The 25916-nt window shown below is 44.6% G+C and overlaps 1 protein-coding gene across 6 annotated transcripts in view; it reads left to right on the top strand.

Moving 5' to 3' along the window:
* The window catches only part of Crag (DENN domain-containing protein Crag), a 57384-nt gene extending 32748 nt beyond the window's left edge, over positions 1-24636 (top strand). For 3 of the 6 annotated variants that reach the window (XM_077658149.1, XM_077658145.1, XM_077658146.1), the window contains 16 exons: positions 198-351; positions 2654-2798; positions 2969-3397; positions 3906-4245; positions 6005-6190; positions 7248-7458; positions 8340-8391; positions 8902-9154; positions 11876-12030; positions 13623-13803; positions 14408-14589; positions 17867-17950; positions 18699-18816; positions 19077-19131; positions 22610-22779; positions 23394-24636. In XM_077658149.1, the coding sequence (XP_077514275.1) occupies positions 198-351; positions 2654-2798; positions 2969-3397; positions 3906-4245; positions 6005-6190; positions 7248-7458; positions 8340-8391; positions 8902-9154; positions 11876-12030; positions 13623-13803; positions 14408-14589; positions 17867-17950; positions 18699-18816; positions 19077-19131; positions 22610-22779; positions 23394-23545 (2867 nt within the window). In that variant the 3' untranslated portion in view covers positions 23546-24636. The remainder of the gene's footprint in view (positions 1-197; positions 352-2653; positions 2799-2968; positions 3398-3905; positions 4246-6004; positions 6191-7247; positions 7459-8339; positions 8392-8901; positions 9155-11875; positions 12031-13622; positions 13804-14407; positions 14590-17866; positions 17951-18698; positions 18817-19076; positions 19132-22609; positions 22780-23393) is intronic. The other 3 variants (XM_077658150.1, XM_077658148.1, XM_077658147.1) reach the window with 3 other exon arrangements.
* The last annotated feature ends 1280 nt before the right edge of the window (positions 24637-25916 follow it).

The following is a 25916-nucleotide window of genomic DNA, read 5'->3' as shown; positions in this document are numbered from 1 at the left end:
GTGGGATAGAAATAGCTTTTTCTGTGATGTGCAGTTTCATTTACTTGGACCGCTCTTTGCATCCAGATGTCTGGGGCACTATGCACGTAAGCATACTTCCTTTCAGTATCTCATGTCTTTGTGTTACATATTGTGGATTCTTGGTGAGCAGTCGAAGCTGCAGGAATGCACACTTATGCTTATCTTGTTTCTTGCAGTGCCTTCTGCTGGGGTCCTGATCACAAGTGAAGCTATGCGGCAAAGCGCCTTTTTACGTAGCAACGGGGGCATGATGGCAGGGAGGCTTCAGAGCGGTCGGCGGCGTTACCACAGTGCAAGTGACCGTGCGCAGCAGCGACGACCCAATAACTTGTGAGTGCAGTATGTATTCCCTTATTTCTTAAGGTGGGGTGAACATGAAGGTGTGCTGCACAGTATAGAAGGAAGTGGTTAAAAGAGCTGAACAGTGCGAAACGCAACCCTAGGTCTCTGTTTCTGCTACTGCATATTATATCTGGATTTTGCGAAAACATTGAGCTGGAACAGTTTAGACTACAGAATTCCTTTCACATTTTATTTGCACCAACAGTTGCACTAAAACATGAAGCGCCAGTTTCATCACTGAGTGCGTACAACATTGTAACTGTCTGTCTGTGCTTCGTACAGTGCATGTACAGATGGGAAATATGGTTGTGTGCGCAGAATATTTTGTACCTGCACACTTAAAGCTGCTGTATGCAACTAGCCTTATTCATGTTTCTGAATAAAGGGTGTACCGTAGTACAGTCGACGACCGAAAATTCGGACGCACCGCAACTGACCGCTCGATTTTTCGCACCTCGTTCACACTCGCCGCCAATACCCAAGCTGCCATATAATGTACAGTGGAACCTCATTAATTCAAACTGCAGGAGAAATTGAAAACTTAATCAAACAAAATGAAATTCAAGCTTAAAGGGAGCCTTTTAACTTGCGATGCTGAAATTCTGCACGAGTCGGCACATTGCATCCACGTGGTTTCGAATTCATACTGTTCTTGAATGTCTTCCGTTGCACGAACTTGAACCGTAGTCAGAGTTTGCGGAACTCATATGTGCCAAGTCTTTCATCCCGAATGTGGAAAGAGGTAGGAGCAAAGCACGTGGGAGGCGTACGGCCTCATGGAGACGGTGAGCACTGGAGGAAATGGTGGTGCATTTCAAAGCAAGGTCAGCGTACCCGCGGCAAAATGCACCGCAACCCTGACTCTCCTATTGTAAAACCATAAACAACTGGTGTTTCGATGACAGGCAAAGAAAGGCAAGATGCCTCATTATACGCAAGCCACCGCAGAGTGCATATCGCCGGATACGATGTCGATTTTGGCTCTAGTCGCTGGCCTAGTGACGAAGGCCAATGGCGATTTAACGCTTGCTTCGGCCATTTCTTGGTTCTTATTGTTTCGCCATCTTCGCACTCTCATTCCGGGCCCACCTGCGGGCGCAGCGCAGTTCCAGCAGCGGCGTGTTCGCTTTCTTGTTTAGACTTCATCGGTGACATGCCGAGGGCAGCACAGCCAGGCCGAGCTCGCTAAAGTGGTCGCCGCCCGTGATCGATGCACATGTCGCGAGGTGAAATTTAGCCATGAGGAGCTTTAGAATGTGTGCAATACAACTGACCACTTCCTCTGGCATATTGATAATAAGTTTGTGATTTTTTCGGTGAAATTTTATTTTCCGGACTGCCTGATTCTTCGGTCGTTTTCGCGCTCCCTAGAGAGTCCGAAATGTCCGTCGTCGACTGTACACATTCATAAACTGGTTGCAAAAGATTACCTCGCTGCAAAGTAGAAAAGTATGGCATATGTGTGTTCGCATTTTATTATTCTGGCCTGACTATACATAAGTACTTATAATTTTTGCAGTCTCTTTGTCGGTAAATGTGTGTGCTGTTCTCATTATTTTTATTTATTTTATAGCACTAATTGTATATCATGTCATTTGAAATCTGCTTTTAACTTGGTGAATGTACTGTGATAGTTGTGGCAGAAATGTGCTCCTTCTGATAACGGTACGCATTGGTGTGGTGTCCTGTTCCGTGTGATGCAACACTTTTCTGTGTTTAGGGATATTTTATGCTTCTTTCATTTTGTTACTACTGTAAGAACTGTTTACATGCACTGAAATTTTGAATATGATAAGAACCAGCCGTTAGAAGAAGCAGTTGCATACATCTGATTCCCTAGCATCTGATGATGCTTGCATTCAAAATCTGCTTCGTATTTATTCATTGCTTTTTCATTTCATATTAAAGGGCCCTATTAATTGAGGGTCAGTCACTGGCTTAATCAAGACTGAGGTTTTCTGGTAGTTCTTTTTTGAAATACTCATTTAGTTGTTGATTTAGCCTCAGTGAAGAGCATTATTGGGCCTGAGCATTGAAGGCACATTTTCGGCCTGCATTCTCTCTCTGCTATGCATGCGCAATCACTGTTTGTGCATTCCACTCTTTGCACCAGTCCTCTGCACACATATTTTGCGCCTCAGCCCCTCGTGCCGCTCTCGCACCCTGTTCTGTAGCACTGCTTTTTCTGCCCACCTCACTCTTCTCTCATGTGGCTGCTTTCTGTCTCCCTGCTTTGCACACTGCACATCTCCCACCCCCGCTGGCTTCCTCACTGTTGCGGACTGGACAGAAGGAGAAACCTGCGTGTGCTTGGCAGGTCTTGGACACTGGGTGGAGGGGAGGACGCGTCCTTGGGACAAGGCGACTCCCATCTGGCCGCCCTCGCTGAGACACCAGTCACTTCGGAGGCACCTTCAGAGAGCCCTGTTGCCAAGGTGTGTGCTCTTTCTGTGTTTTATTTTGTCATTTTTATTGCAAAGCAAATGGCATGTCATGGGCAGCGAACTGGTTGGTTCAGTTACACCTGGCCCAAGGGGGGGGGGGGGGGACTTAGCTGCCACTTTGGCACAGGACTTAGCTGCCACTTTGGCACATGTTTTTGCAGCTGTGTTCCCCACAGGAAGAGGAGCAGCAACAGGAAGAAACCTGCGTGGCTGCCAGTCCCACCACGGATGCTGTCCCGAGCAGCCAGTCGGAAGTTACCACCCCTCCGCGGACCGGGCCGCGGCCGGCCTCAATGCACCGCCTCTCGACGGGGAACTCACCAGCCAACCTAGCACGCACCCTGGAGCAGTCCAAGGAATTCATCAGCTCCACCCTGAGCCCCCTGAGGGATGCCTGGCAGCAGATGGACTTCTCGGGGGCAGCCGCCTCCCTCTCGTCCACACTGGGACTCAAGACACGCAAGTTCTCCCTGGGCTCAAAAATGGCCTCTGTGACAAGAAGCTCCACCTTTCATGCCAACCACAAGTCCAGCTCAGCCCGGTCATCACCAGCCAGGTCATCTTCACAGATGGAGTCCCTTGTGGAACAGGTCAGTAAGGGAAAGCAGACGCTTGCAATTTTTGGTGATGCTCATAATGTACGAAATAGTTCCTTTCGATCTTCAAAAAGACAACTGTGGTATCTAGTAGAATGCTATAGACATACCTGCCAGCTCTTCTGAATTGCCTGGGAAACTCCCGAATTCTGAGTGAACTTCCTGATTCTATGGTCATGACCTGATTTCTCCTGAAATTTGCCCCTACTTTATATGGAAATATTTTTCTAAGAAAAAAACCTACTGTATGTAATATATAGCCAAACCATAATCGGCTGTATGACCTTGTTATCTGGCCAAAGGCAAAGTGACAGCTTCCAGCAAGATTTTTGGAATTTAAGCATTCAGACTTATTCATGCCTTTATGATAAAACTGCCAGCTTTCCTATGGGACTAATGCATGTTTCTGACGAGTTCCATCTTTTATTACCACAGTGTTTTTTCTCCCCCTGTTTTTTTTCTTCACTACTTGTAAAGACGCTGAAACTTGTCCGTGCTGCAGGATTCACCACCTGTGCTCAACACCAAAGCAACAGTGCCAGTGGAGTCAACTGTGGTTGCTGATGGCCCTGCTGTGTCCAATCCACGTGGTCTGTCACGGTCATCTACGCTGCCATACTCACCAGGCCGTCGCTACTCACCCCAGTGCCCGCCAAGCTCACGGGAGGCCCCTCCGTTGACAAGTGGCCAGTCACCACAGTCTTCTACCTTTGGTCTGTCACGGCTGTCAAGTCGCCATTCAGAGTATTTGGTGGACAGCCTACGCCTGGCAGCAACCTCCATGGCCTCCAAGTTTACAGAAATAAGGCAGTCCCTTTCTGCCTCCAACACACCAACTAGAGGTTTGTGAGGTCTTGTTTCTTTGGCATGCTTTTCTGGTGCTTTGTACGCATTTATTGACGAAGCTATTCACATTTTTCGTTTTTTAATGTTGCCACTTGTTTAGCTGTGTGATGAGCAGTGTGGCTGTCTGATTGTGCAGCCCTGCACAAGTGTTGTAGATGTGTGAAACACGTGTGGTCGATGTTGTGTTTGTGGAAGGATCATAAGTCATTTGCGGAAGGAATGCAAGGTTGCAGCCAGTTGGGGAAAGTCTGCACTTGCTGTTTAAAACGTTTCCTGCCTTTTCTTTTAAGAGGCAGGCATATGCACACAGACATTCACGCACTTATCTAAAGCACTTGAACGGCACTCTGGGGAGTACACTAGCTCCATTTGCAAGTGGCCTAGGAATTGAAACAACACCTTTCCTTGCATGCAGGTTCGAGTGGATTGTGGTTTACTTCTCGTATCTTAAAAATGTATATCACGCCTGGCAGGCAGCAACTTACCGTATAAGCGCGTGTAAGGGCCGCAGTTTTTTTCCAGATTTGAGGGTCAGTGTTTGGGCTGCGGCCCATCCACACGATGTGCGAATTTTTTTTTTTTTTTAGTTAAAAACACACCAATCGGGGAAAGAGCGGCATTCATTCTACGTTCAGTCGTCACTTGCGGAGTATTCCGACTCTGAGCTGGTGCTGTCCTCTGGTGCAATCGCATCGCACAAGAAGTTGCGCAGCATGTTCGCTATCAACGCGTAGCCATTGTTCCGTCATATACAACTGCAGCGATAACTTATGTTGCTGGGGTAATTGAAAGCTCTCTATTAGTATTAAAATTTGCTCGCGTGGGTCTACTCACAAAATGAAAGTGCCACACCCATGGGACTTATCCTTTCATCTTCACACTCTTTGAGCGAGAGCTCCGCCATTTCATTTTGGTCAACCGTGTCATGTGAAAAAGCCCACTTGAGGAATTTCGCATGGGGCTATTCTTCGTCCATCGATTTTATTTTGTCACTCATTTTGCTTGACCACATTACTGGTTGCATACTGTTATGCTGCCCAATCAATCAGTATGCATTCTGTGTGCGTCATTTTTGTTCTTAATACATAATGTCGCGTTGGTATGGTTGTGTTTAAATTCTTTTGCGAAAAAGACACATCGCTCTGGAAAAAAAAGAAAGGAACAGCTATATTTTTACATTTATCTTTTTATAAAGCAGTTTTGCAACTGAATGGATATTCAATATTTGACTTGATACTTGAGGTGATTTTTTTCTTCATATTTGTATTAGAAAGTATCAGTATTCGCACAACCCTACCAATCAGCCTGCTGAGCACCCTATCCTTACCTTGCTTCATGAACTAGCGTGCTCAAAAGCAGCACAATGGCTGAAAATATTTTAAAAAATGGCTCTGGTTTAGCTCTAGTTAAACCTGGAGTGACGTGATACCTACAGCTGGTCGAATGGAACTCGCTCAGTCGAATTGCAAAGTCAGTTTTTCGCCGCTCCGTTTCGCTGGGCGTTCCTTCATCTTCGTCCCTGGAAGTGGATTCACTCTCTCCCCTCCACTCGGTTTCACCGGCGCGGCGCGCCACAGGCAGCTGCTCCACACCGCGTGACCAACCACATGACCAGCCATGGCACAGCCAGCAAGTATCGCTACAAAAAAATGTTTTCATAGCATTCTGTTCCAGTGTAGTTCTGTTTCTCTGGATATGCCTATAAAAAGCATATCTTGGGTGTTGAAGGAGAAAGTGAGTGTATGTTTTTTACAGGTTCGGCATATTCTTTGCCCCGTGGTTATGAGCATCTGCTACTTGAAGACGACGACCAGGAGAGCTCATTGTCACTAGAATCGAGTCGCCGTGCAAGCATGGATCTGCTGATGGGGCACGGTGGAGATGAGAATTTGGAAGAGCTTGCCCCTGAAGACAACTTGCTCATGGCAGACAGTGTGATAGGTGGGTTATCTGGATGGTGAAAGTATTTTCTTTGTTTTTTTCCCTTATGTTTGACTTATGTTTGAATGTCTCTGCTTATGCTAACGTTTCATTTGCTGTGGCATTCGTTGATTTAAAGCAGTTCAAAAGGGCTATTCTGCTTTCTTTTGATGTGGCCTAGCATAAATTCTCAGGCTGGCTGCCATATTGGAATTGCAGTACAATTTTGGAAGAAAGGAGATTTGTTATTTGTGTTTCTTGCATTTTGTTTAAGTCATATAGTTTCCTTTTTGCTCCTTATTTCTTTGCATTACTTTTATTTGTACCCTTGTCCTACAACACTGCTCGCGGGGCTGCTGAGATCGGTTGTGTTGTACTTGTTAGCACGGTGTGTGGTGGTTATCTTTAACCTCATCATAAGCCGACTGTTAATTCTGGCTCATGATGTGTTAACTGACCTACTGTGTCTGGTTTGAGGCGAGTGGGGCTCGCCCATAACATTTTTTATGTTTGCCGACAAATGGCAACAAGAGTACTGAATCGTTTGTTTTGGTACCATTTTCGAAACAAAGTGTGTCTTTTAGGGGGCTAAGGGCTTTTGTAGCTTTAAAGGCGCAATAACGTCCGGCACAACAGCGCTCAATAAAAAGTTGTCAGTTGTGCGAGAAGTCAGCGAAGGGAAGATCAGCGAGTGTTTGATTACAAAGAACTACTTATTGAAGAGTATGGTGCAGGATACATCCTCTGTTTAGGGGTAGTTGGGGGCACTGACTTATGTTGGAGCTGAGTCACACACTGTAGTATATATATGATACACTGGTTTTTTTCATCCACAGAACATGACCTTGCATCTTCCTCAGTGCAGCTAAGTAATTGTTGTAGCTCATTGCCACTCTCCATCAGAAACTGGGGTACACCAGAGGTACAAAAGACATTACGCAGTAATACAATATAAATGGTTATGTTATAAATTGTCTGAGCTGCACTACAAATACTGCTGGGTTCAACTTGTCTTGGTTTCATCCCTGCTTTTTCAAAAATAGACTACTTACGTTACGTTTACCGCATCTGTTCACAGGAAGCACAGTTGCTAGTGGCCCCTCACTACTGCGTCCTGCAGAACCTTCTGAGATGGCTCTACCAGCAGCAGTGGGTGGTGGCAGCACCAGCCGAGTAGCACTGGAGGTTTCCATCACCTCTTGCTCCCAGTGCAACACTTGCAAGTGCTTGCTGTACGATGAGGAGATTATGGATGGCTGGTCAGCAGATGACTCAAACCTCAATACTAGGTGGGTGTACAGGGGCTTGGCTCGTATAATAGCTAGGCATGCTTCTTGTGTGCCTCTTTTGTAGCAAAAGCTACATTACGGTAGCATTTCGAGCCTTCAGCGCGGCAGCGCTGTGGCGGTGGCGGCGCTGCCACCCCAAACCAAACCAACAAATTTTTTCAAATAGTCATACTGGTCTCTAATCTGTGTGCAACAGTTAATTAATGACATGTACTGAATCTCAGCTGCTAAACCTGGAGTACAGTCTTGAGTAAAAAAGGTTTGCTGAATGACGTCACTGGAGGGACGAAAATTGCACTGCGAAAATTGCGGCGTGTTTGTAACCGCAGTGCCGAGTATTGCTATCTTCTGCTGCGGTGTCACATCACTAGTGCTAATCTTTTTTACTTGCAACTGTACATATTTGGTCATGTTTGGTTGCTTTCACTCTGCTTATAATAATAATAATAATAATTGTAATCCTGAGTTCATGCTCATGATGAGAAATAGGCATCAGGAAATCTGTACATCTCTGTCACTCCCACTACTCTCAAAGCTGCTGTGGACTTGCATTCTCTCAATGTATCCTTGGCCATGAAGGCAGCCAGATCCTCTGTTTTGAGGACATCTGAACCAGTAATAGATAGCTTAAAGATGGGGCATTCGAGGTGGTTGCTTTAAAGCGTGCCGTAACAACTGATCTTACATACACTTTCATTTGTTCCATTTTTCTATGAAAAATTATTGTGGGGAAGAGAAAGTTCAGTGTGCATGTGCTTGTAAAAATGCATGTGGTAGGGTTTCGCGTTTTTTGAAATAGACAGTTTATTGTTTATTTGGAATGGTAGCTCAATAAGACCAATTGTATTACTGATTGCTTCGATTTTCTCCTGTTTTTCCAGATGCTACATCTGCAATGGAACAGTTGTTCCACTTCTGACTGTAAGCATCAAGGTAAGCACTTCACTCATGCTGGTGACCATAGATACATGTGACAATAAGTCACTTTATGCTTTTGATACAGTTCTCAAGCCCGCTGTAACCTGCTTTTGTAATTAGCATAATTGAACATCCATTTCCGGCTACCTTCTCATTTTCCATCGGAACCACATATTTAGTCCTGCCGTGCAGTGTTGTGGATGCCAATAATGGCACTAGCCAGTCTGTAAAGCCATCCTTACACCGCCATGTAGTGTTCCTCTGTGGCATATGTATGAGGGTGTACATCATCTGCTTCTGACAACTGAAGGAGGTGACACTGTGTTAGTGCAGTGTGGAATCGCTGCTTTGTGAAGTTTGATGAGCAGTGTGATAGTTGTTTAAACCTGGAAGTACTCTCTGCTGCTCAATAGTGACCACCTGAGTTCGCCTTGTAGCTTATGCAGTACCACACAGTTTTAATGGGGCAGACCCTGTATTGTGGAGTGCTGCAATGGTTTCACATTAATTGGGTTTGCCTGGCAGGACTACCGGGTGGAAGAGTCACCAGTTGGTGGTAGCCTGGCGCCCTCTACAGAGAGCCTGCCTAGTGCTGCTGGTGTGTCCTCCCGGCTCAGCCCTGAACGCAGCCCGCTGGCCAAAGAGCCCAGCCCAGAGAACGCAGCAGGGCGGGCCATTACTCCTGACACGCGAGGCGGAGACTTCCATGCCAGCAGGCCAGACAGCATTGACAGCGGCAATGATGGCTTCCTGCTGCTTGAAGAAAGCCCAGATGCAGGTGAGTGCCCAGCAGTGTACATTCTTTTTCTTTCTTTTCTTTCACATCTGTTATAGAGTATTAAAATGCGTGCACAGTTTTCTTTCAGGCAGGAAGTAGCTGTGCTCATTGTTCAGTCTGTTAAAAGATGCGATGGTTAAGCTGGCAAAGTGCTGTTAGTTTTATAGTTCCTCCAATCATCAGTTGAAGTTTGGTAGCTTGTTTTTAGAACTGGATCAAGATAGACATAACATACAGGCGAAGGCGTTGGATATCAAACGGGATTGTGAAGAGTAGATATTATGTATAAGCGGTAACTATTGAACCTCTTGTATTGCATAATTGGAAAAAGCTGGGCATCGCTTTTGCTGTACAGTGTAAAGCACACATGGCAGGCTTCTAAAAGAATCCTGGTAAGGCACAGGTTAAAGGGCAGAAGAACCGACAACTGAGCTAGTTGGTGCATCTTTAAGCCGTGGTAAAAACAGCGCAGCGACGACAGACACAGAGAAGACAGAAGACAGCGCTTGTCCGTCTTCTTCTGTCTTCTCTGTGTCTGTCGTCGCTGCGCTGTTTTTACAAAGGTTAAAGGGAAGTCTAGTTAGATTGAGAGATTAGTGTCCTAAGATTACAAATACAGTTGAACCTCGTTAGAGCGAACAGTTTAAAAATTTAAGGGCAATCAATTGGATTGATGCGTAGGAAATGCGATAGCGTTCTTCTTCCACTCACTAATCATTCCAGTTCTGATTCTGTTCCAATTATGATTCTGTTCAAATTCTGAGTCTATTGTCTTTCACTCTCCTATCTACTCCAGTTCTGATTTCATTCCAATTCCAACCACGCAACTAACCAAATGTGTCACATTGTTAGTTGACGGTGAGTCTTCATACCACTACTGATGTAATGGCGCAGCTGTTAAGCGATGCGCGACTGCACTTGCAGATAGCTTGTTAGGTTGCTCTTCCCAAGCACTGCAAGGAGGAATAGCTCGAGCGGCAAGCCTCATTTTTGCACACATAGTTCTTCGGGAGGCTGTCAATTTTGTAGTTGGGCCTGCTTTTGTCCAAATCATTTTTTTCTTAGTCATTTTGGTTTTTGCTGAGCCATTCTTCGTCCAACACCACCATCCTCTCCCATACAGGTGGAAAGGAGGAAAGGGGTACGGTTGACAGGTGGTAAGTGGAGAGGCAAATCCCCCTAAACACCGCTTAACAGGTGGAGGCTTTACACAGACACTGACGCCGCCAGACAGTTTTCGCCTTCATTGGCATCCTAATGGTGTCGCATTAAAAATCTGATAATAGTTCGATATAGCTGAAATTCATAATATAAAATTTCGTCAAAAACACATGCAAGAATGCAAAAAAGACGAACTGCGCAACAAGAACACGGACGAAAGGGAGGCAGACACACCGTGTGTCTGCCTCCCTTTCGTCCGTGTTCTTGTTGCGCAGTTCGTCTTTTTTGCATTATGATCAACCAACTAGCCCGACAAGTCCTGTTGACACATGCAAGAGCAACACAATTTGTTCACTGAAGGAACGGCAGTTCAGGTGATTGCTATGAGAGAGTAGGGAGAAACCTCTTCCAAAGTTTTAGCACTGTTTCGAAGGCACTTGTGGCAATTCCGGAGGCCACAAGAAAACCGGTCGTCAGTTTGGTTACCGCCAGCATGCAACTGCCGCCAGTTAGGGTGGCTTCTCTGCATTACAGCCGCGTCACGTGGAAAACGGTACGTCAGGGCGAACGTTATTGCCGTTTTCACCACCTGACAGTACAGTAGACAAGTGCAGGATGGTTACTGCAAGGCTGCAACCGTCCGTGCTGCTACTTCTGGGGTGCTGTCAAAAGGTGCGAGGGGCGTGAACACATGCTGACCACCTGGCTACCAGCCCTCCATGCCGCTGTATCTTTAGTGGTATTGTTGGCGAGTGCGAGATATAGGCACACTAGTGCGAGATAAAAGTGCGAACTTGGCACAAACACTTGCCGCACCACCACCAGTCACTTGTTTAGTGCGGCAAAGCCTGCCATCTGAGTGGGCACAGTTTGGCACTGGGGAGTTCGATGTATTCGTTCTGTGGCCAGCCATGTTCGATATATAAAGTAAAGATTGCATGTGTTAATTTAAAATATATCAGGAGAGTTCGATGTAGCCAATAATTTGTATTAGCTGTGTTTGTAATGTCGAGGTTTGACTGTCATTTTTACCGAGAACAGAGCTTAGGTAAGCCAAGACATTACCTATAAGTGAGAAACCTGTCCTAGACAGTTTGTCTTCACCGCTGTTGTAAGGGAGCCAGTTACAGGAGAAGGCACAAACTGTCAGTGCATCTGTAATGGCTTTGTGCAAGCAGTAGTGGAAGTTGGTAGTAAATTTTAATAAAGAAGTAATTTAATTAGTCAGATTTTTATAGCTGCTGATGGCAGCACTTGTGAGTAAATAATTATACCGAGAGGTTAGACCAACACCAAGGCTAGGTTAGATTAAGTTGGGCTTCACTAGCAGCACTTCAAGAAGTGGCTTTGTGCAACCCTATGAACAACTCTCTACTTTTAGGTGATCTTGGAAGCACAGATTTGTTTGAGGGAACCGTCGTTTTGCATTACACTTAGTTCTTCACTTGTTGAATTCTCATTAGAAAACGGTGTGTGTTGGTTTTTACCCAACATGTGTCACATGGAAAGCGAGGGTACTGACTTAGACAGTTGCCCTGTATTCTGTCTCACGCTTTGCAGTGGATGGGCCCAGCGTGGGTGACTCATGTCCAGAGTCTCCCCTCGGCAGCCCACCTGGGCAGGCAGGAACTTCTTACCTGGCGAGCCCAAGCAGCCGTGCTCTGTCAGCCCCTGTTGACATCCCATTGGCTGCTGCCAATGAAAACGTCATGGCGGTGAGAACACATCACTCTTCTAAAAGGTCATCCCATAAGCAAGCAGCTATGTTCTTGTAAGAAGCGAGTTGGTTCTGATTCGTCTTAATGCTTAAAACAGCGCTAGGGACAAAAGACAATTAGAAGATATGCACAAGAGAAGTGCTGTCTCTTAATGGACATTTTTATTGATATGCATACATGATGCATTAATATGTCTACTATCTCATGAAAATCAGAACAGCGTAATGAACTGGAATGGAAAAATACTCTGTATGTCAACGCAGGTCGAGTCTGTCTCTACTGAATTTAACCGCACTATTGGTTTAGATCCTAACCTGTGCTTAACTCCTCTTGCAATGTGCCTAACCCATCCTAGTCATCCCCTCTCTGCAGTACCGTATTTTGCTAGGACAAACTTATTCAAATTTTCTTTTTCCTCAGACTACTTAAGAGGAAAGCCTGGTCTTGAAATCTTGAAAAGAAAATTTTATTTATGTAGTCATAATTATGAAATATTCAGGGAACATGTATTTTTGCACGCTGATTCTAATTATGTCATTTAACATCGTGTAAAACAATTTCTTAAGAAATTCTTAAATTCTTATGCAAGTATTTTGTGAAGAGCTTTGAAGAAAATTTTTTTGCAGGAAACTTGCTGAAATGTAAGCCATTCTCTCTTGATACCAAGAAATGCAATAAGGGTAAAATTATCATCCTAGCTATCATAGAACTCGAGTTATAGGGTACTGAAGCTGCCACTTCAGAAGCAGGAATACACACCTTTCTTCGCATTTCTGAAGCGACAACTTCAAAACCCTATAACTTAAGTCCTATGATAGGCAGAAAGACAATTTTACCCTTACGAATGCATTCCTTGGTGTCAAGAAAACCCAACGGCATACATTTCAGCAAGTTTCCCGCAGCAAATTTTTTTCATCTCTCTTCACAAAATACATGCATAAAAATAACATAAGTGCACAAGGAATTGTTTTACATGAAATTAAATGATATATTTAGAATTGGCACACAAAAATACATGTTCCCTGAAGATTTCTTAACTGTGACTTCATTAATAACATGTTTTTTTTTTCCAAGACCAGGCTCCTCGCAGTAAAACTTTTTTGATATGTTTTCTATAAAATACAAGTAAGAATTAGGGGGAAGGAGCATATTATCTGGGAAAATGCATGGTTTAAGACCAGTACGATATTGAAATATATGGCTTAAGAATGAAGTGCAAAGGAATTTACTGACACTTCTACCATAAAGGTGGGTTAGGGCTTGTGAGCACAAGATCTGCAGAACATTTATGTTGGTTGTAGATGTCTGGCATATTTGAATTGTCCTTAGTGAGAAATAAAGTTAGCAACATATCCGCGTCAGCAGTGGTAAGGGTGGCAGCGGATGGGGCCTCTCCATTTTCGCTGTCGCCATTTTCGGATGCTTTTCCCGTTTGCATGTATGCACTGCAGAGGAGATACTTTTGCAGCTGACTGTTGCTGCGCTCTGTGTCACATGGCATAGTGTATTTGTGATTGCATACAGATTGGCGGCTACATTTTCAGTGTTGGCAGTGTATTTCACAACTAGTCTTTGGAACGGCAATGCAGGCAACTCCGTCGTCGAGCTCTAATGAGATTAGCGACCGTGCTGAGCATCGCACTCGCCGTGTCACTGTGGGAGATGCACCCTTGGGGTTGCGAACAGCCACAGGTCGACTGGGATCAGCTGAGCTGTTGCTTGACCCACAAAGTGCCGCTGGTACCACTCCACTCTTCAAGTTGGGGTCAGGTGAGGCTGTGACCTTTTTGCTTCAGGAAAGTTTCTCGTGTTTCATGCAGACAGCTCACTGTGTGGACATATGTGAACTATGAAGGGCAAAAATATTTATGACAGGAGCTCCACCATTGAGGCATGAGCAGAACAACTAAGTAAGTCATAAAAAAAGAGGTACAGTCATTGCTGGAACTGGTGCCACAAATTGCAATCTTTTTGGGCTGAGCTGTTTTATAAGATCAGTGGCGAAACAGACTGCTTAGTGGCATTTTGAAATGTCCATGTACGTTTTCTGTGCTGTTTAAATATGTTGTATTAAAAGCTGGCTCTGTTAAAGACACAAAAAGCATTTGTGTGGTTGGCTACCGCCTCCAAATGACTCCTGCATGCAACTGGTTTTGAGCTGCTCAAAGCATCTATATAGGGCTACTGCTGTACCATACCAGAAAGCCAAGTTTTCATTCCTTTGTGGACTTTGATACTCCATCACCTGAAGAAATGAAAGAGGAGATAGAACAGGTTTCGTTCACCTTTTGTCTTCTCTGCGTTCTTCTCTCTCCCTATTTATGGTTGTTTGCAGTGTTTGTTTACACATCCATCTTTCTACATGTGCTCGCAGCAAGCCCATCCCGGCTCAGCTTGTCCCTGGGGCCGTCCGTGTCATTAGAACCCATGACGGTGCCGTACCTGAGCCCGCTGGTGCTTCGCAAGGAAGTGGAGAACTTGCTGGAGCACGAGGGCGACGACTGCCTGCTCAGCGCTGGCTTTGTTGACCACCACCCCATCCTCTACTGGAATTTGGCACGTGTGACTCTACTTACACCTCTCCCTCTCATTTTATGGTGCACTTTCATACAAAGAACTGTTTGTCATGTCTACTTCTATTACTTCCCGTGAGGTGAAGCCACTCAGTGTCTCCTCCGTAGGATGCATTTGCCAACAATTTTTTGGGGGGTAGAATCTCAGGCTTGCATGATTTTTCAAAATGATGCGCAGCACCATCACTCACACATTCTTATAGAATCAGCGTATAATTGAGCTTGATTGCTTGTATTTTGTGGTGTTGAAATTGGGGCATAAAGGTGTTCACCATGCTTAACCGCGTCTGGCTTTCCAAACCACCAACCCCATCCTGTGATCGCATGCGCTACCGAGAGCACGCCGTCCACGGCGGGCCTTGCTCTTTGGGAACATAGGAACAACACAGTGGCTGATGTAAAACGGCATTTACTGCTGCGGCAACAAAATATGCTAAGAAATCGCAGTTGTCCGACTCACTAGCAATGTTACAAGCGAATGTTCACCCACTCTAGGGCAGGGAAGATACTTTGAGGCCGGCTGAGACAAGATCACAGGATTTGTTTCCATGGGACCTTGTCCAACGGCGGAGAGCGAAGCACTGCACCGAAATGTCCGCACACAACGAGTTCCCAAGGCTAAAGAAGCTGTCTTCCCTGTGCCTGCAACAATCGTGCCATCTGTTGGCACTAGTGTCGCTATGATGCTGGCGTCCTCCCTTGTTAGTTATGGTAACTAGGGAGGACAATATCACGAAGAAGCAAAGCCAAGGGTATGGATGGGGGCGTGTCCTCACAATTTTCAGGCTCTATTTACACTTTCCACTGTATTGCCATCGATAGCCATAACATTGTGTTGTTTGTACCAGGAACTTCATGCATTCAGACTTCCAAGGGAGATTAAAAACTACAGAGAATGTTTATTACATTCGAATCAGTTTGAAAGCATGGATTTGTGCTACATAGAAGGTGACGAGTGGGCAGTTCCACCGGACAGAGCATATGGAAGTTGATGAAGACGACACTCTATGCGAGAGTGTGCTGCAGTTTAACACGGTGCGTGTTCGGCTGCGGTGATAGCCTAGTGGTCTCATGCTGCGGCCTTTGAAGCTGATGTGTTCTCTGCCGTGGGTTCGACTCCCAGTCATGGATATTGATGTGACTTCTTTTTCATGTCTCTTTTTTTCTGTGTGGACATATGTCAATAATAGACCATTTTGCTAGGCTCTCAACCTCCGGATTAGTGCTTTTGCATTAAAAATTAGTTGCGCTAAAGTGGAGGTCAGACCTAAAGGCATCAAGCCACTCGTAGTGGCACTTTCCACTGGTCGGCATGTATGACTGCATTGCACATGCTTGTTCATGTGGTATATTGCCATGTATCTTCCAACATGTGAAATTTTATTGTAGTTACCATTTGTGGGGCTATTCTGAGCCCAGTCCTTCAGTTTGAAATGCACAAAGAGGAAGCAGCAAAGTTCATGGGGAGCATATTGCAATGCTGGAGCCATCACTGGACGAAATTTGTAGTGCACTGCAGAGTAAAGGTCGAACACTTGCAACAAAACGTTTCATAGTCCCGCCCATATTATTTGAGCCTTCACAAACTGTAAACAATGTTTTATTGCCATTTCAAGATTGGTCTTTAGTCACAAGCTGCACGAAGTGTAATTATGGAAACCAACGTCAGCAGAGCGCTTGCCTTTAAGCATGTTGGTGGTTGCGTGTTATTGTTTTCATTATCTCATATACAGTAAGACCTTGTTGAAACATTCCCAGTTCGTACGCTCAAAATCGCGGACATTAAAAATGCCCCATATAGTTACACTTGACTTTTCCTGGTTAATACTTTCCCGGAAAACACAATTTCCCGGCAGCTGCGTTCAAAACTTGGTCAGATTGTGGTTTTATAGTACGTTTATTCATCAACTGCAGATAAACATACAAGTGGGCCGAATGAGTGGGCACGCAACGTTTCTTTTTTTGCGGCAGTCACCCTCCGTTGTGGCTTCTCTGCAACGCCTCGATGCAACGAGGCGAAGCATCATTATTATCACCAAGAACAAAAATACACACCACGCGCTAGCATTCGCGACGGCCGTTTCTGCGGGGACGCGACATGAAGAGGAGAAACGTTGAGGTTTCTTAGCAGTGCATAAGGTAAAAAAGGCGAAGCTTCTACGAACTCCAGCGATGCGCTCATATACGAACGGGGCGGGTCTGGGGAACGCAGCTTAAAAAGCAAAAACACTGCGACAATCATCCGCCGCGGTGGCTTTTTCACAATACTTGGGTGCAAAGGGGCGAAGCATCTGAAGATGACGAAGAGATTTTGGTTACTTTCATCACTGCCAATGACGGACCGGATGCGTTACGAATTTCCTTCCGCGAAAAGGAAAACGCAAACGCGGACTGAGTTCAGCGAGCTCTGGAATAGGATCTGTTCAGCTCTTGCGCCAAGAAATGCCAATCGACATTTTTATAAAGTGAAATTGTCAATAAATATTTTTTACCTCATTCACCATTTACATTTCTCAAAAACAGGTGATTTGAATCATACGTTTTCCCAGATAATACGTTTTTTCCCGTAATTAAGAAAGAACGTATCAAAAAGGTTTTATTGTATTCCATTTTATGCCTTCTGTGTGGTATGCTTGATGCAGGGCCTACAGTGGCATGTTTACTTTTGCTCCTCTACTTTGTCACCTTACATACGAGCTCATGTTGATGACGTTATAACAACAGTACAGCCATCAAATACTGAGCTCTTGAAAATGGCTGCCTTGCTGTTGTCTGGGTATGTGACACACAGAAGTCCAAAATAGTGTGAACACATGGAAATGTCAAAATTCCCAGGAAGCTGCTGCTGTGAGAAGTCTGCTTGCAGGCTGCTTGGCACATGGGCATTGAAGTAAAGAGACTTTTCCAAATCAGTTAAACTTTTCAGACTGCCCAATCTTTAAATGTTAAATCGTCTTAAAATCTGAGAAATTGCTAAGCGACTGTAGTGGCTGTGAAGTCTTGTTCCTCTCTACATTTTTCTTGGCTGTAGCCAAATTCTTTTGGCTGCAGTATGCAAATCGTCACATTATTTTCTTGAATGCGCTTCATCGTTACTTCATCGCAAAGTAACAAGTGGTGTGGCTGGGTGAGAGCCCCCCAGTGTGGCTCACATTGTGTTTTTTCTTGCAAAGAATTTCGGTATGCTGTGGACAAGGCTTGATTATTGGCAGTGTACTAGTGCTGTATCTTAAACTGACTGGTGTACTTGCATGATGCAGGTGTGGTACTTCAAACGGCTCAATTTACCCAGCCATCTTCCAGAACTGTGCCTGCAGGCTGTCTCTCTCGTCAGGGACCGCCAGGTGAGCTGAACAAGCAACCTAATTTAAAATCTTTTTTTCACTGCTGAATAAGTGGCTATTTTCACTGTATTTTGCGAATAGAAAGGGTGATCATACAACTGACAATTTTTTCCTTTTCTTTCATTTGCTGCACTTTGTAAAAAATATTCATATCCATTGCTTCGTGCAATAATGTTCATGCTTGTAATGTGCCAGTCTGTTTATTCTGTCGGTAAATGGAGCTTCTGATAAATGGAACGTATTCTCCTGGTACCTTGAGGTAGTTTACAAACAATTTTTTATTCAGTAGTTCTTGGAAAGGGTGATTCTGTAGAATCTGATATGATATTGTGTGACAATGTCCACTGCATTGCAGTCATTGTAAGGTGATTTTTGATCAAACATTTGCACTCAGATTAGTCGTGTGTCTTTTATGAAACACTAAATGCATTCATGCCATAAATGTCTTAGATGCGGATTTCTAGCTTAACTGCTACCAAGGCTAGTTCGTGGTGTTTTCTGAAAACCTTCTGGGCAATTTTATGTCAGCAGAGATGACTCCTTAACTGTCGCAACGATTTTCTGATGTGCTGTGCATTTCGCCATAGTTGTGATTGGTGTTGTGCAACTGCCATCCAAATGCACAACTTGTATCTGTGCTGACTGTTGTAATGGCACTCATTTGTTCACCTTTCGGAAGGCATGAGAAAGACATTGCTGTGGTGTTTGAAAGATTAACCCATTCATTATTGATGTTATTTTTTTCCAGATCCCTGAGCAGTGGCAATCTCTCGAAGGAAAGACAGTTGTGATCAGCTGCTGCTGGGACAACCCTCGATTGCACACCAACATGGTTCCATTCATGTATTCGCAGCTCGGCAAAAACAGTTGAGTGAAGCAATTTTTCTCAGGGTGCTTGTGTTTCTTGATAAAAGAATGTTCATTGTATCATTTCTAATCACATCCTATATTCCTGCTGTTGATACTCAAAAATGTTAGGAAAGGCTTTCTAACCCTTGTGGGGGAAATATTTGTTCAGAGAGTGACAGCTGACAGATTGTTCCATAATATGCATTTATTTGATCTTAGCAAGTATTCTGCCATTCACTGTTTGATCTCATTGACATTGTCCTGTGCTCCTTGATAGATATGTCATCTTTGGTGCAATCACTGGTCACGGAAGACACAAAACCAACAAAGAGGTACGTATTATGAACTTTTGTAAGAAAAGTATGCCATTTGTTTCAGCATTGCATCTAATGAGCTTTCTTCTGTTGTCCCGTTTTTTTTTCAGTCATGTTATCTACTGTTTTCTGTCTTTGTTTCTTACCTGCCTCTTGTTTTCAAATAATGTGGCTGAAGTGACAGCTCTGCTTGCAGCTTGCTTCATGCCACAGGTAGCATATCAGTAATAAGGCTCACTAGAACATGGGGAGGGGACAGCAGAATATCAGTGAGACTTGTTAGTAAGTGGGCTGTTTGAGAACTTGAAGAGCTGGAGCCTGCTCGTATTTCTTGTGTAGCATATTGGCGCGACCTTCTTTGGTATATTGGCAGCATCAGCTTATTCCACATGGCAGGTCCTCGAAATTACCGTATTTATACGATTGTGAGTCAACCCCCCCCCCTGCTTCTTATAACCCATGTCAGGAAAAAAAGAAGAAGAAGAAGGGCTTGCCCGTGGGCACATTCGAAAATGAAAACATGTTAGTCTCTGGGGGCTACTCATTTACACTTGCGCCTTTGTCCTCACTAATGTTGCCGTCCTCATCGCTGCTGTGGTCCCACATCATGTCGTTCTAAAATCAACGTCTAGCGAAATCTCCCACTTTGCAAACAACTGCACCATGACACCATGTGGAAAAGCTGAAAATTTTGCCTTGCTGCAGCAGCCACACCTGCATCACCCGTTTTGAAGTGTTGAACTTGCAACCCAGCGCGCAGTTGTTCGCTTCTTCAGCATAAAGAATGACTGTCATCTTGAATGCAGCTGTGAGTGAGTGCTGAAGTTCACACTTACCATCCCCGGAGCACAAATGATGTTTGACAAAGCACTGCATTGAAACCGGTAAAATGTGGCTGGCAGTCAAGCCAAATGCGTCAGACAGAGCCAAAGAGAAACTAGGTGTAAGTGGCATCGGCTCTTCCATCCGCTACCGACACTCCCCAGAAGCGGTGCCGTTCTAAGTGGCGGTGCCGCCATGACTATAACATTGGGCCTTCCATCAACTATCGACAATGAGTGCGCAGTTAAAAGGAAGGTGAAATGGTTTTTTGAAAATTTGAGGTTATTCAAGAATTCTAATCAATGAAGCTTCTAGGTAAAGGATGCAAAGTAGTTTTTTTGCTAGCATTTAACATGGTGACGGAATCACCGATCAAAACCGCGACGATGTTCAGGCTCCTTCTCCTCACTCCGTTGGAAAAAAATACTCGTCGTGGCATCATTGTTGCTGAAATTTCAGATGTCCGTTGCCATCGTCTACATGTAGCCATGCGTCTTCTGATGCCGCCAAACAATGCTTCGTAAGCTTCACCTTCGACGGAATTCATTTCTTCTTTGAAATAACTGCTTCTTCGCCAGAAACCTAGCGCCGCATTACGGCCGATGCCACTTTAGTTGGCGATTACGGCACAATTTCAGATGCTAGCGGAAAAAGATTCCGCATGCTTTACCTGCAATTTTCGCACATTTGGCTCGTTTAAAGTCATCGAATTCTAAAACCTCTTCAGTTGCAGTTTAAAAAAAAGAAGAAGAAAACTCCTTCGGGACAAGCAAGCAGGATAGCCGAATGCTACTGGGTAGAGCCGTAAAGCAAACATAAAATTGCAACCACGCTGTAGCGTTCCTGGTGTATAGTTTGTCTCACCGTTATTTATAGTGTCGCGCTTTGGTTTCGATTGTAAGTCGAACCTCCCACTTCAGATTTTCAAATTAAAAATAATCTTGGTTGACTTACACTCGTGTAAATACGGTAAAAAGAAAAAAAAACTAATTTGGTTCAGATTGGTAGTAAATATATGTGCCTTAACTTCTCCCTGCTGGTAATTTAGATACACACAAGTAAGGAAGGAGAAAGAAAAGACGCCGCTTGTTCCGTCATCTTCTTGTCTTGTTCATGTGCATGCAGTGTTTTAGGGGGTAATGTATTTCTTTCAATACTTAACAGGACAGTCTGCTGAATTTTGTCGACCACGTGGTCTTTGCGGCAGTCGTTAGATCTTGCCCCATGCTGGTAACAACGAGGGCAGAGGTCGGAGTTCAAGTAGAAATTTATATTTTGATTCTCATTGTGTCGTCTCTACTATCAAGGTTTCCAGATGAGGCTACCATCAGGTAAAGGAATGCTCCCACATCGAAAAATTGTTTTTTAAAATGTTCTATCACGTTTCTTAGCACCGCAGCTGGCCAAATGTTAATTTGGGTGAATAGCTGTCGACCGCTGCAAAGAACACAGGGTCAATAAATTTCAGTAGACTGTCCCTTTAAGCTTCTAGCTTCCCATGCAGCTAGCTCAGGTATCTGTATTGTTCTCTAAATTGGGCTTTGTCATTATGAGAGGAATGTGTCTTGCAGAAGCTATCGCCACCCCTTTTGGTGACCTTATGGTTTGACTTGGTTGTAAGAATTTTGTATTCTGCAGTATTTTAAATTTATTAGTTGCTAAATTCTTGGTAATAAATGTATCAAGCGTTGTCATGGAAACGGGGGGGGGCCTTGCACGATTCCTGTTAGGTGCGGCAGATGCCTGATTAGCCACACTGTAAAGTGCTCTTGTGCTGATCTGGCCTCAATGTATCGTGGAGTTGGTAACCAAAGTGACCCATTTGAGGGCTCTAGCAAAAGCAAAAAATATGCTGCATTTTAAGCCCCCACATCTTGTGGCGCTTTTTGTGCCCTCAAACTGCTGGACAGGACTCCTAGTTGCAAAACTCCCTTTTGCTTGCAACATTGCTGCTTTGGTAGCTAGGGCTTAAAGGTGCACTAAAGATGAATCTGAACTCGTCTCTTTACCGCGGGAACTCTATCTACATGTTCCTAGCATTCTTAGAAACTTCGAATTATTATCCTGTGCGGCCGATTTTCCTAATTAAATCGGATTAAACTTTCCGGCTCCCACCTTTTTTTTAACTGAATGCGGTAGGTAGGCGAAGTCAACCAACGCGTGGAGTGCCTTTCAGCCAGTCCAGTGGCGGCTTCGCTTTCGCTTTTATTTTGTTTTTTAGGTTTCTGTGAATAAACAGTTTCAGTCACAGACCATATAGCCGCAAATTAGGCTCACGGAAATAAAAATACATGTAGACTCTTTGATTTACGTATCACTCCGCCGATGGCAGAGCGGCAAGCCGCCGCGGGACTGTCTGACGCGTTGGTTGACTCCTCCTACCTACTGCTTTGAGTTTTAAAAAAAGGTGGGAGCTGGGACGCTTAATCCGACTTAAATTAGGGCAATCGGCCACACAGGACAATAATTTGAAGTTTCTAAGAATGCCCGGAACGTGTAGGTCGTGTTCCCGTGGTGAAAAGACGAGTTGAGGTTCCTCTTTAGTGCACCTTTAGCTTTGAAATCAGTGAGAGTTGTGAACTCAGTGTTGCCTCATTGTGTGGAAACAGCGGTTTGGGTGCCCATTTCATGGCATGTGCTACCTGTTTTTCATGATTTTCTTTACTCTTCGCAGCCTGCGAGAGCGAGTGCTGAGCTGTGTGCAGCAGAGCAACGTGCGAGAGGCGGTGGAGCTGCTGGTGAGGGAAAGGAACAAGGCACGCAGCCAGCAACGCCGGCCAAGCCTCTACCGCGATGTGCTGTTCTTGTCTCTGGCCACCATCGGCAAGGATGCGCTCAACCAGAGTGAGTGGGGGCTGCCTCTCATCATCGTGTGTATGGGATCGTGGTGCAGTGTGTTGTCAAGGGACGATTTATTACACACACTCACAGAGTCCCTCGTGCCGGAGTCCCCAATTAGTCATCCGCAGTTCGCGCACCGTATGCAACGCACACCGAGCTCACATTTGAGCCCACTTCGACCACGACACTCGGATCACGCCCGCGCACTCCTCGCGCACATGCCCGCCATAGCCAACGTCGCATCCCCCGCCACTCCCGTGTTGTCAGCCGTCCCTGTGTGTCCCCTGATGGCGCCACCCGCACTGGCCCTTACAGTGTGACGGGTAGTTGTAGCCATATTTCCCAGCATGGTTTCAACTGTACAGGAAGACTTCTTTATGCTCTCCAGACCACCATCTTTTTGACTGTTTGCTGAGTAGTTGTCGTGTGAGACTTTTGCGTTGTTAAAAAGATTGCACCGACTTACACTGAAAGGAAAGTGGTATCTTAAAAGTGGTTTGAACGTGGATGCATAGTGGCTGTGTAACTAGCTCAGCTGAAGCAGCAAATCGTCTTTACTGTCGTTTTTATTGTTTCTGTGCATCAATGATGTTGCCTCTCTTTTACGGTTTCTGCAGACTTGTTCTACCGCGACTACATCAAGATCTACGAAGAACTGGCGGCCAGACGTTCTGCGCTGTTCAAGTATGACAAGTACCCCTCTGTGCGTGCCATGCTTTGCCGGAAGTACTTCAGGGACTTGGAGCTGAAGCCTTTCTCCCTGGCTTGATGCTCTACACCTTTGCATTGAAGGCATTGAGCTGGGAGTTTACTGTGCTGGACACTTGTGCCCAGCGTGACGAAGCCTGTCCCCTTGTTTTCCAGCTCTGCTGTGGCTTGTGCTGGGGAGTTGCGATCAAGCAAGTGCAGTGGATTGTTGTTAACTTAGTGGAGAACTGTTGCATTATTTTTTTCACTTTAGCTGATTTAGTTCTTTTATGAAAGTGAAAGTGCTACGCCTTCTTGAGCAATGTTAAATAGGCTATATCAAATAATATACAAAAAATGCATTGTCTTATTTATACACTAATGTGCAGTTTGATAATAGTTGACTCGCTATTGTTACATCACCTTCTCTTGTGCGTGGCATTGTATAGATGTACACAATGGTTTTTAGCGAGAAGAAAAGAAGCGTCAAATTGTGCCACAAGGAGTTGAAGCAACGCCCCAGCTGGTTCAAAGTCAGGCTTTTGAAAAGCGTGTTCAGAAGCTTCTTAGTTATGGGTGACGAGTGTAATTCTGCTGTTCGTTAAGTGTGCTCCTTTCTTTCAACGAGTTTTACTAATCAAGGTTCTGTTTTTCTGTTTTGTACTAATTGTTGACCTTTATTTTCTTTCATGCACTCAAGTTCATCCTACTCTCACATGTCAGACCTTAGAGGTCTTGGTATTTCGCTCGAGGCATTTTACGCTATGTGGTGCATCCGCGTACGATGGGGCTGCACTTCAACATCCCTTCAGCCATTGGTGTTGGGCAGCTGCTGTACACAGTAGTAGCAGCAGGTTGTTTTGTGCAATGTGCTCTTACCTGGGTGTTTTCCTTAGGATATCAGTTTAACAAGCATGTGTGCCATTGTTGTTGTTGAACTGGCACACCTGTCATCATCCACTCATTGTTGATTCACTTTACTCGTGTGTGGCAACATGCACGTGGTAACCATCATGCCCGCGCACCTCTGACTGCTTAACAATGCAGCTACACTTGTATTATAACACACTATACACTACATTGCATGTATACATACCTATATATAAATATATACATATATATTATATATACCAATATGTTTTTTTATGAAGTTTAGTAAAAGGGTTATGGAAAGTATGTCATGTTTGTTTCTTTCAAGACGGCTGTTTCCACTTGTGTGGGGTTTTCCTAAACAGGTGCTTGTCTTTGTTATTTAAATAGAATATGTTACAGCAATGGAAGTGGTACACCATTTGCTCTCACACTGTGCCAGGATATTTTATTCCAAATTACCAACGGAAGGCGCTACTAACACCAACCAGTGGGAGTTAGTGCCTGATGTGGATGATGTCGCTAATGCATTTACAGCAAGCACTCGCTAACTAGAACTCATATCAAATTATCAGTCAAGTCTATAGTGTTTTGTGTTCCACACCAAACTCCAATAGGCACTGTGTGTTTGCACTGCTTGTCCCAAAAAATTTTCATGACAAAAATTGGATGGTATCTCGAAATTTACCTGAGAAAAAGGACTAGCAGCCAGTGGTTTGTGTGACCCTCAGGTTGCATTTAATCATGTCGCAAATCAATGAACACCTGCCCCCAGTGTGTACTCGGTGCGATCCTGGTGCCCAGAGGCATCTGCTCCTGGCTTTGAAGCTCGGCAGATTCACGGTGAAGGTGCAAGATGGGAATGAGGTCCCTTTCCCAGGGCGACAACAGCCATGCATACCAAAATAAGAGACTTGCAGAAAAGAGCAGACGCCTGTGGCCCCTCCCCACATACCCCCGCCTCCCTGCCTCACAGGTCATGCATTGCCTCAACCTTGGCTAAGGTTGCGCTGGCCACTGCCGCCATAGCGTTATCAGTGGTGTTGCGCACGCTTTTTTGCTGGCTGTGTTTTAGCGCCACCAGGTTACTACATGCAACACCATTTATTATTATTAAGTGTTGGTTTGCATAGTAGTTCTTACATTACGAAACAAACAAGATAGAAGACTTGTTTTTTTTCAATGCTGTCAGTGCAATGAAAATTTTGATACTTCGTGATATCTAGAAATTTTTCTATTGTTGCAGCATCAAATTAACGAAAGCTTACTGATATGTAGCAAAAAAATTGACTGATCAATACTGTATTCGTGACTTAGCATTTAGTGCATTTCGATTGCGTTTGTCCCTCAACCCAATTTGTCTACAGCCTCGCGTTATCCCATCTGTGACTATACTTCCCATCTTCTGTGTGCTTTTTCTTTTGTGGATGTGTTTCTTTAATCGAAAACTGAGTATATGAAAACATGTTTGGCTATAGGTGTAAAAGCTCTAATGGAGCTTGTTGAGACGGAACACATGTCTAGATCAAACAGTTTATTCATTGGAGCATGGAGCTGAATGGTGTCAGTGACATTGCAAGTGG

Source organism: Amblyomma americanum, chromosome 3 (assembly GCF_052857255.1).
Source record: "Amblyomma americanum isolate KBUSLIRL-KWMA chromosome 3, ASM5285725v1, whole genome shotgun sequence".
NCBI classification, from domain to species: domain Eukaryota; kingdom Metazoa; phylum Arthropoda; class Arachnida; order Ixodida; family Ixodidae; genus Amblyomma; species Amblyomma americanum.
Note: the sequence above shows the minus strand (reverse complement) of the source record. Positions and strands in the feature narration are given on the sequence as shown.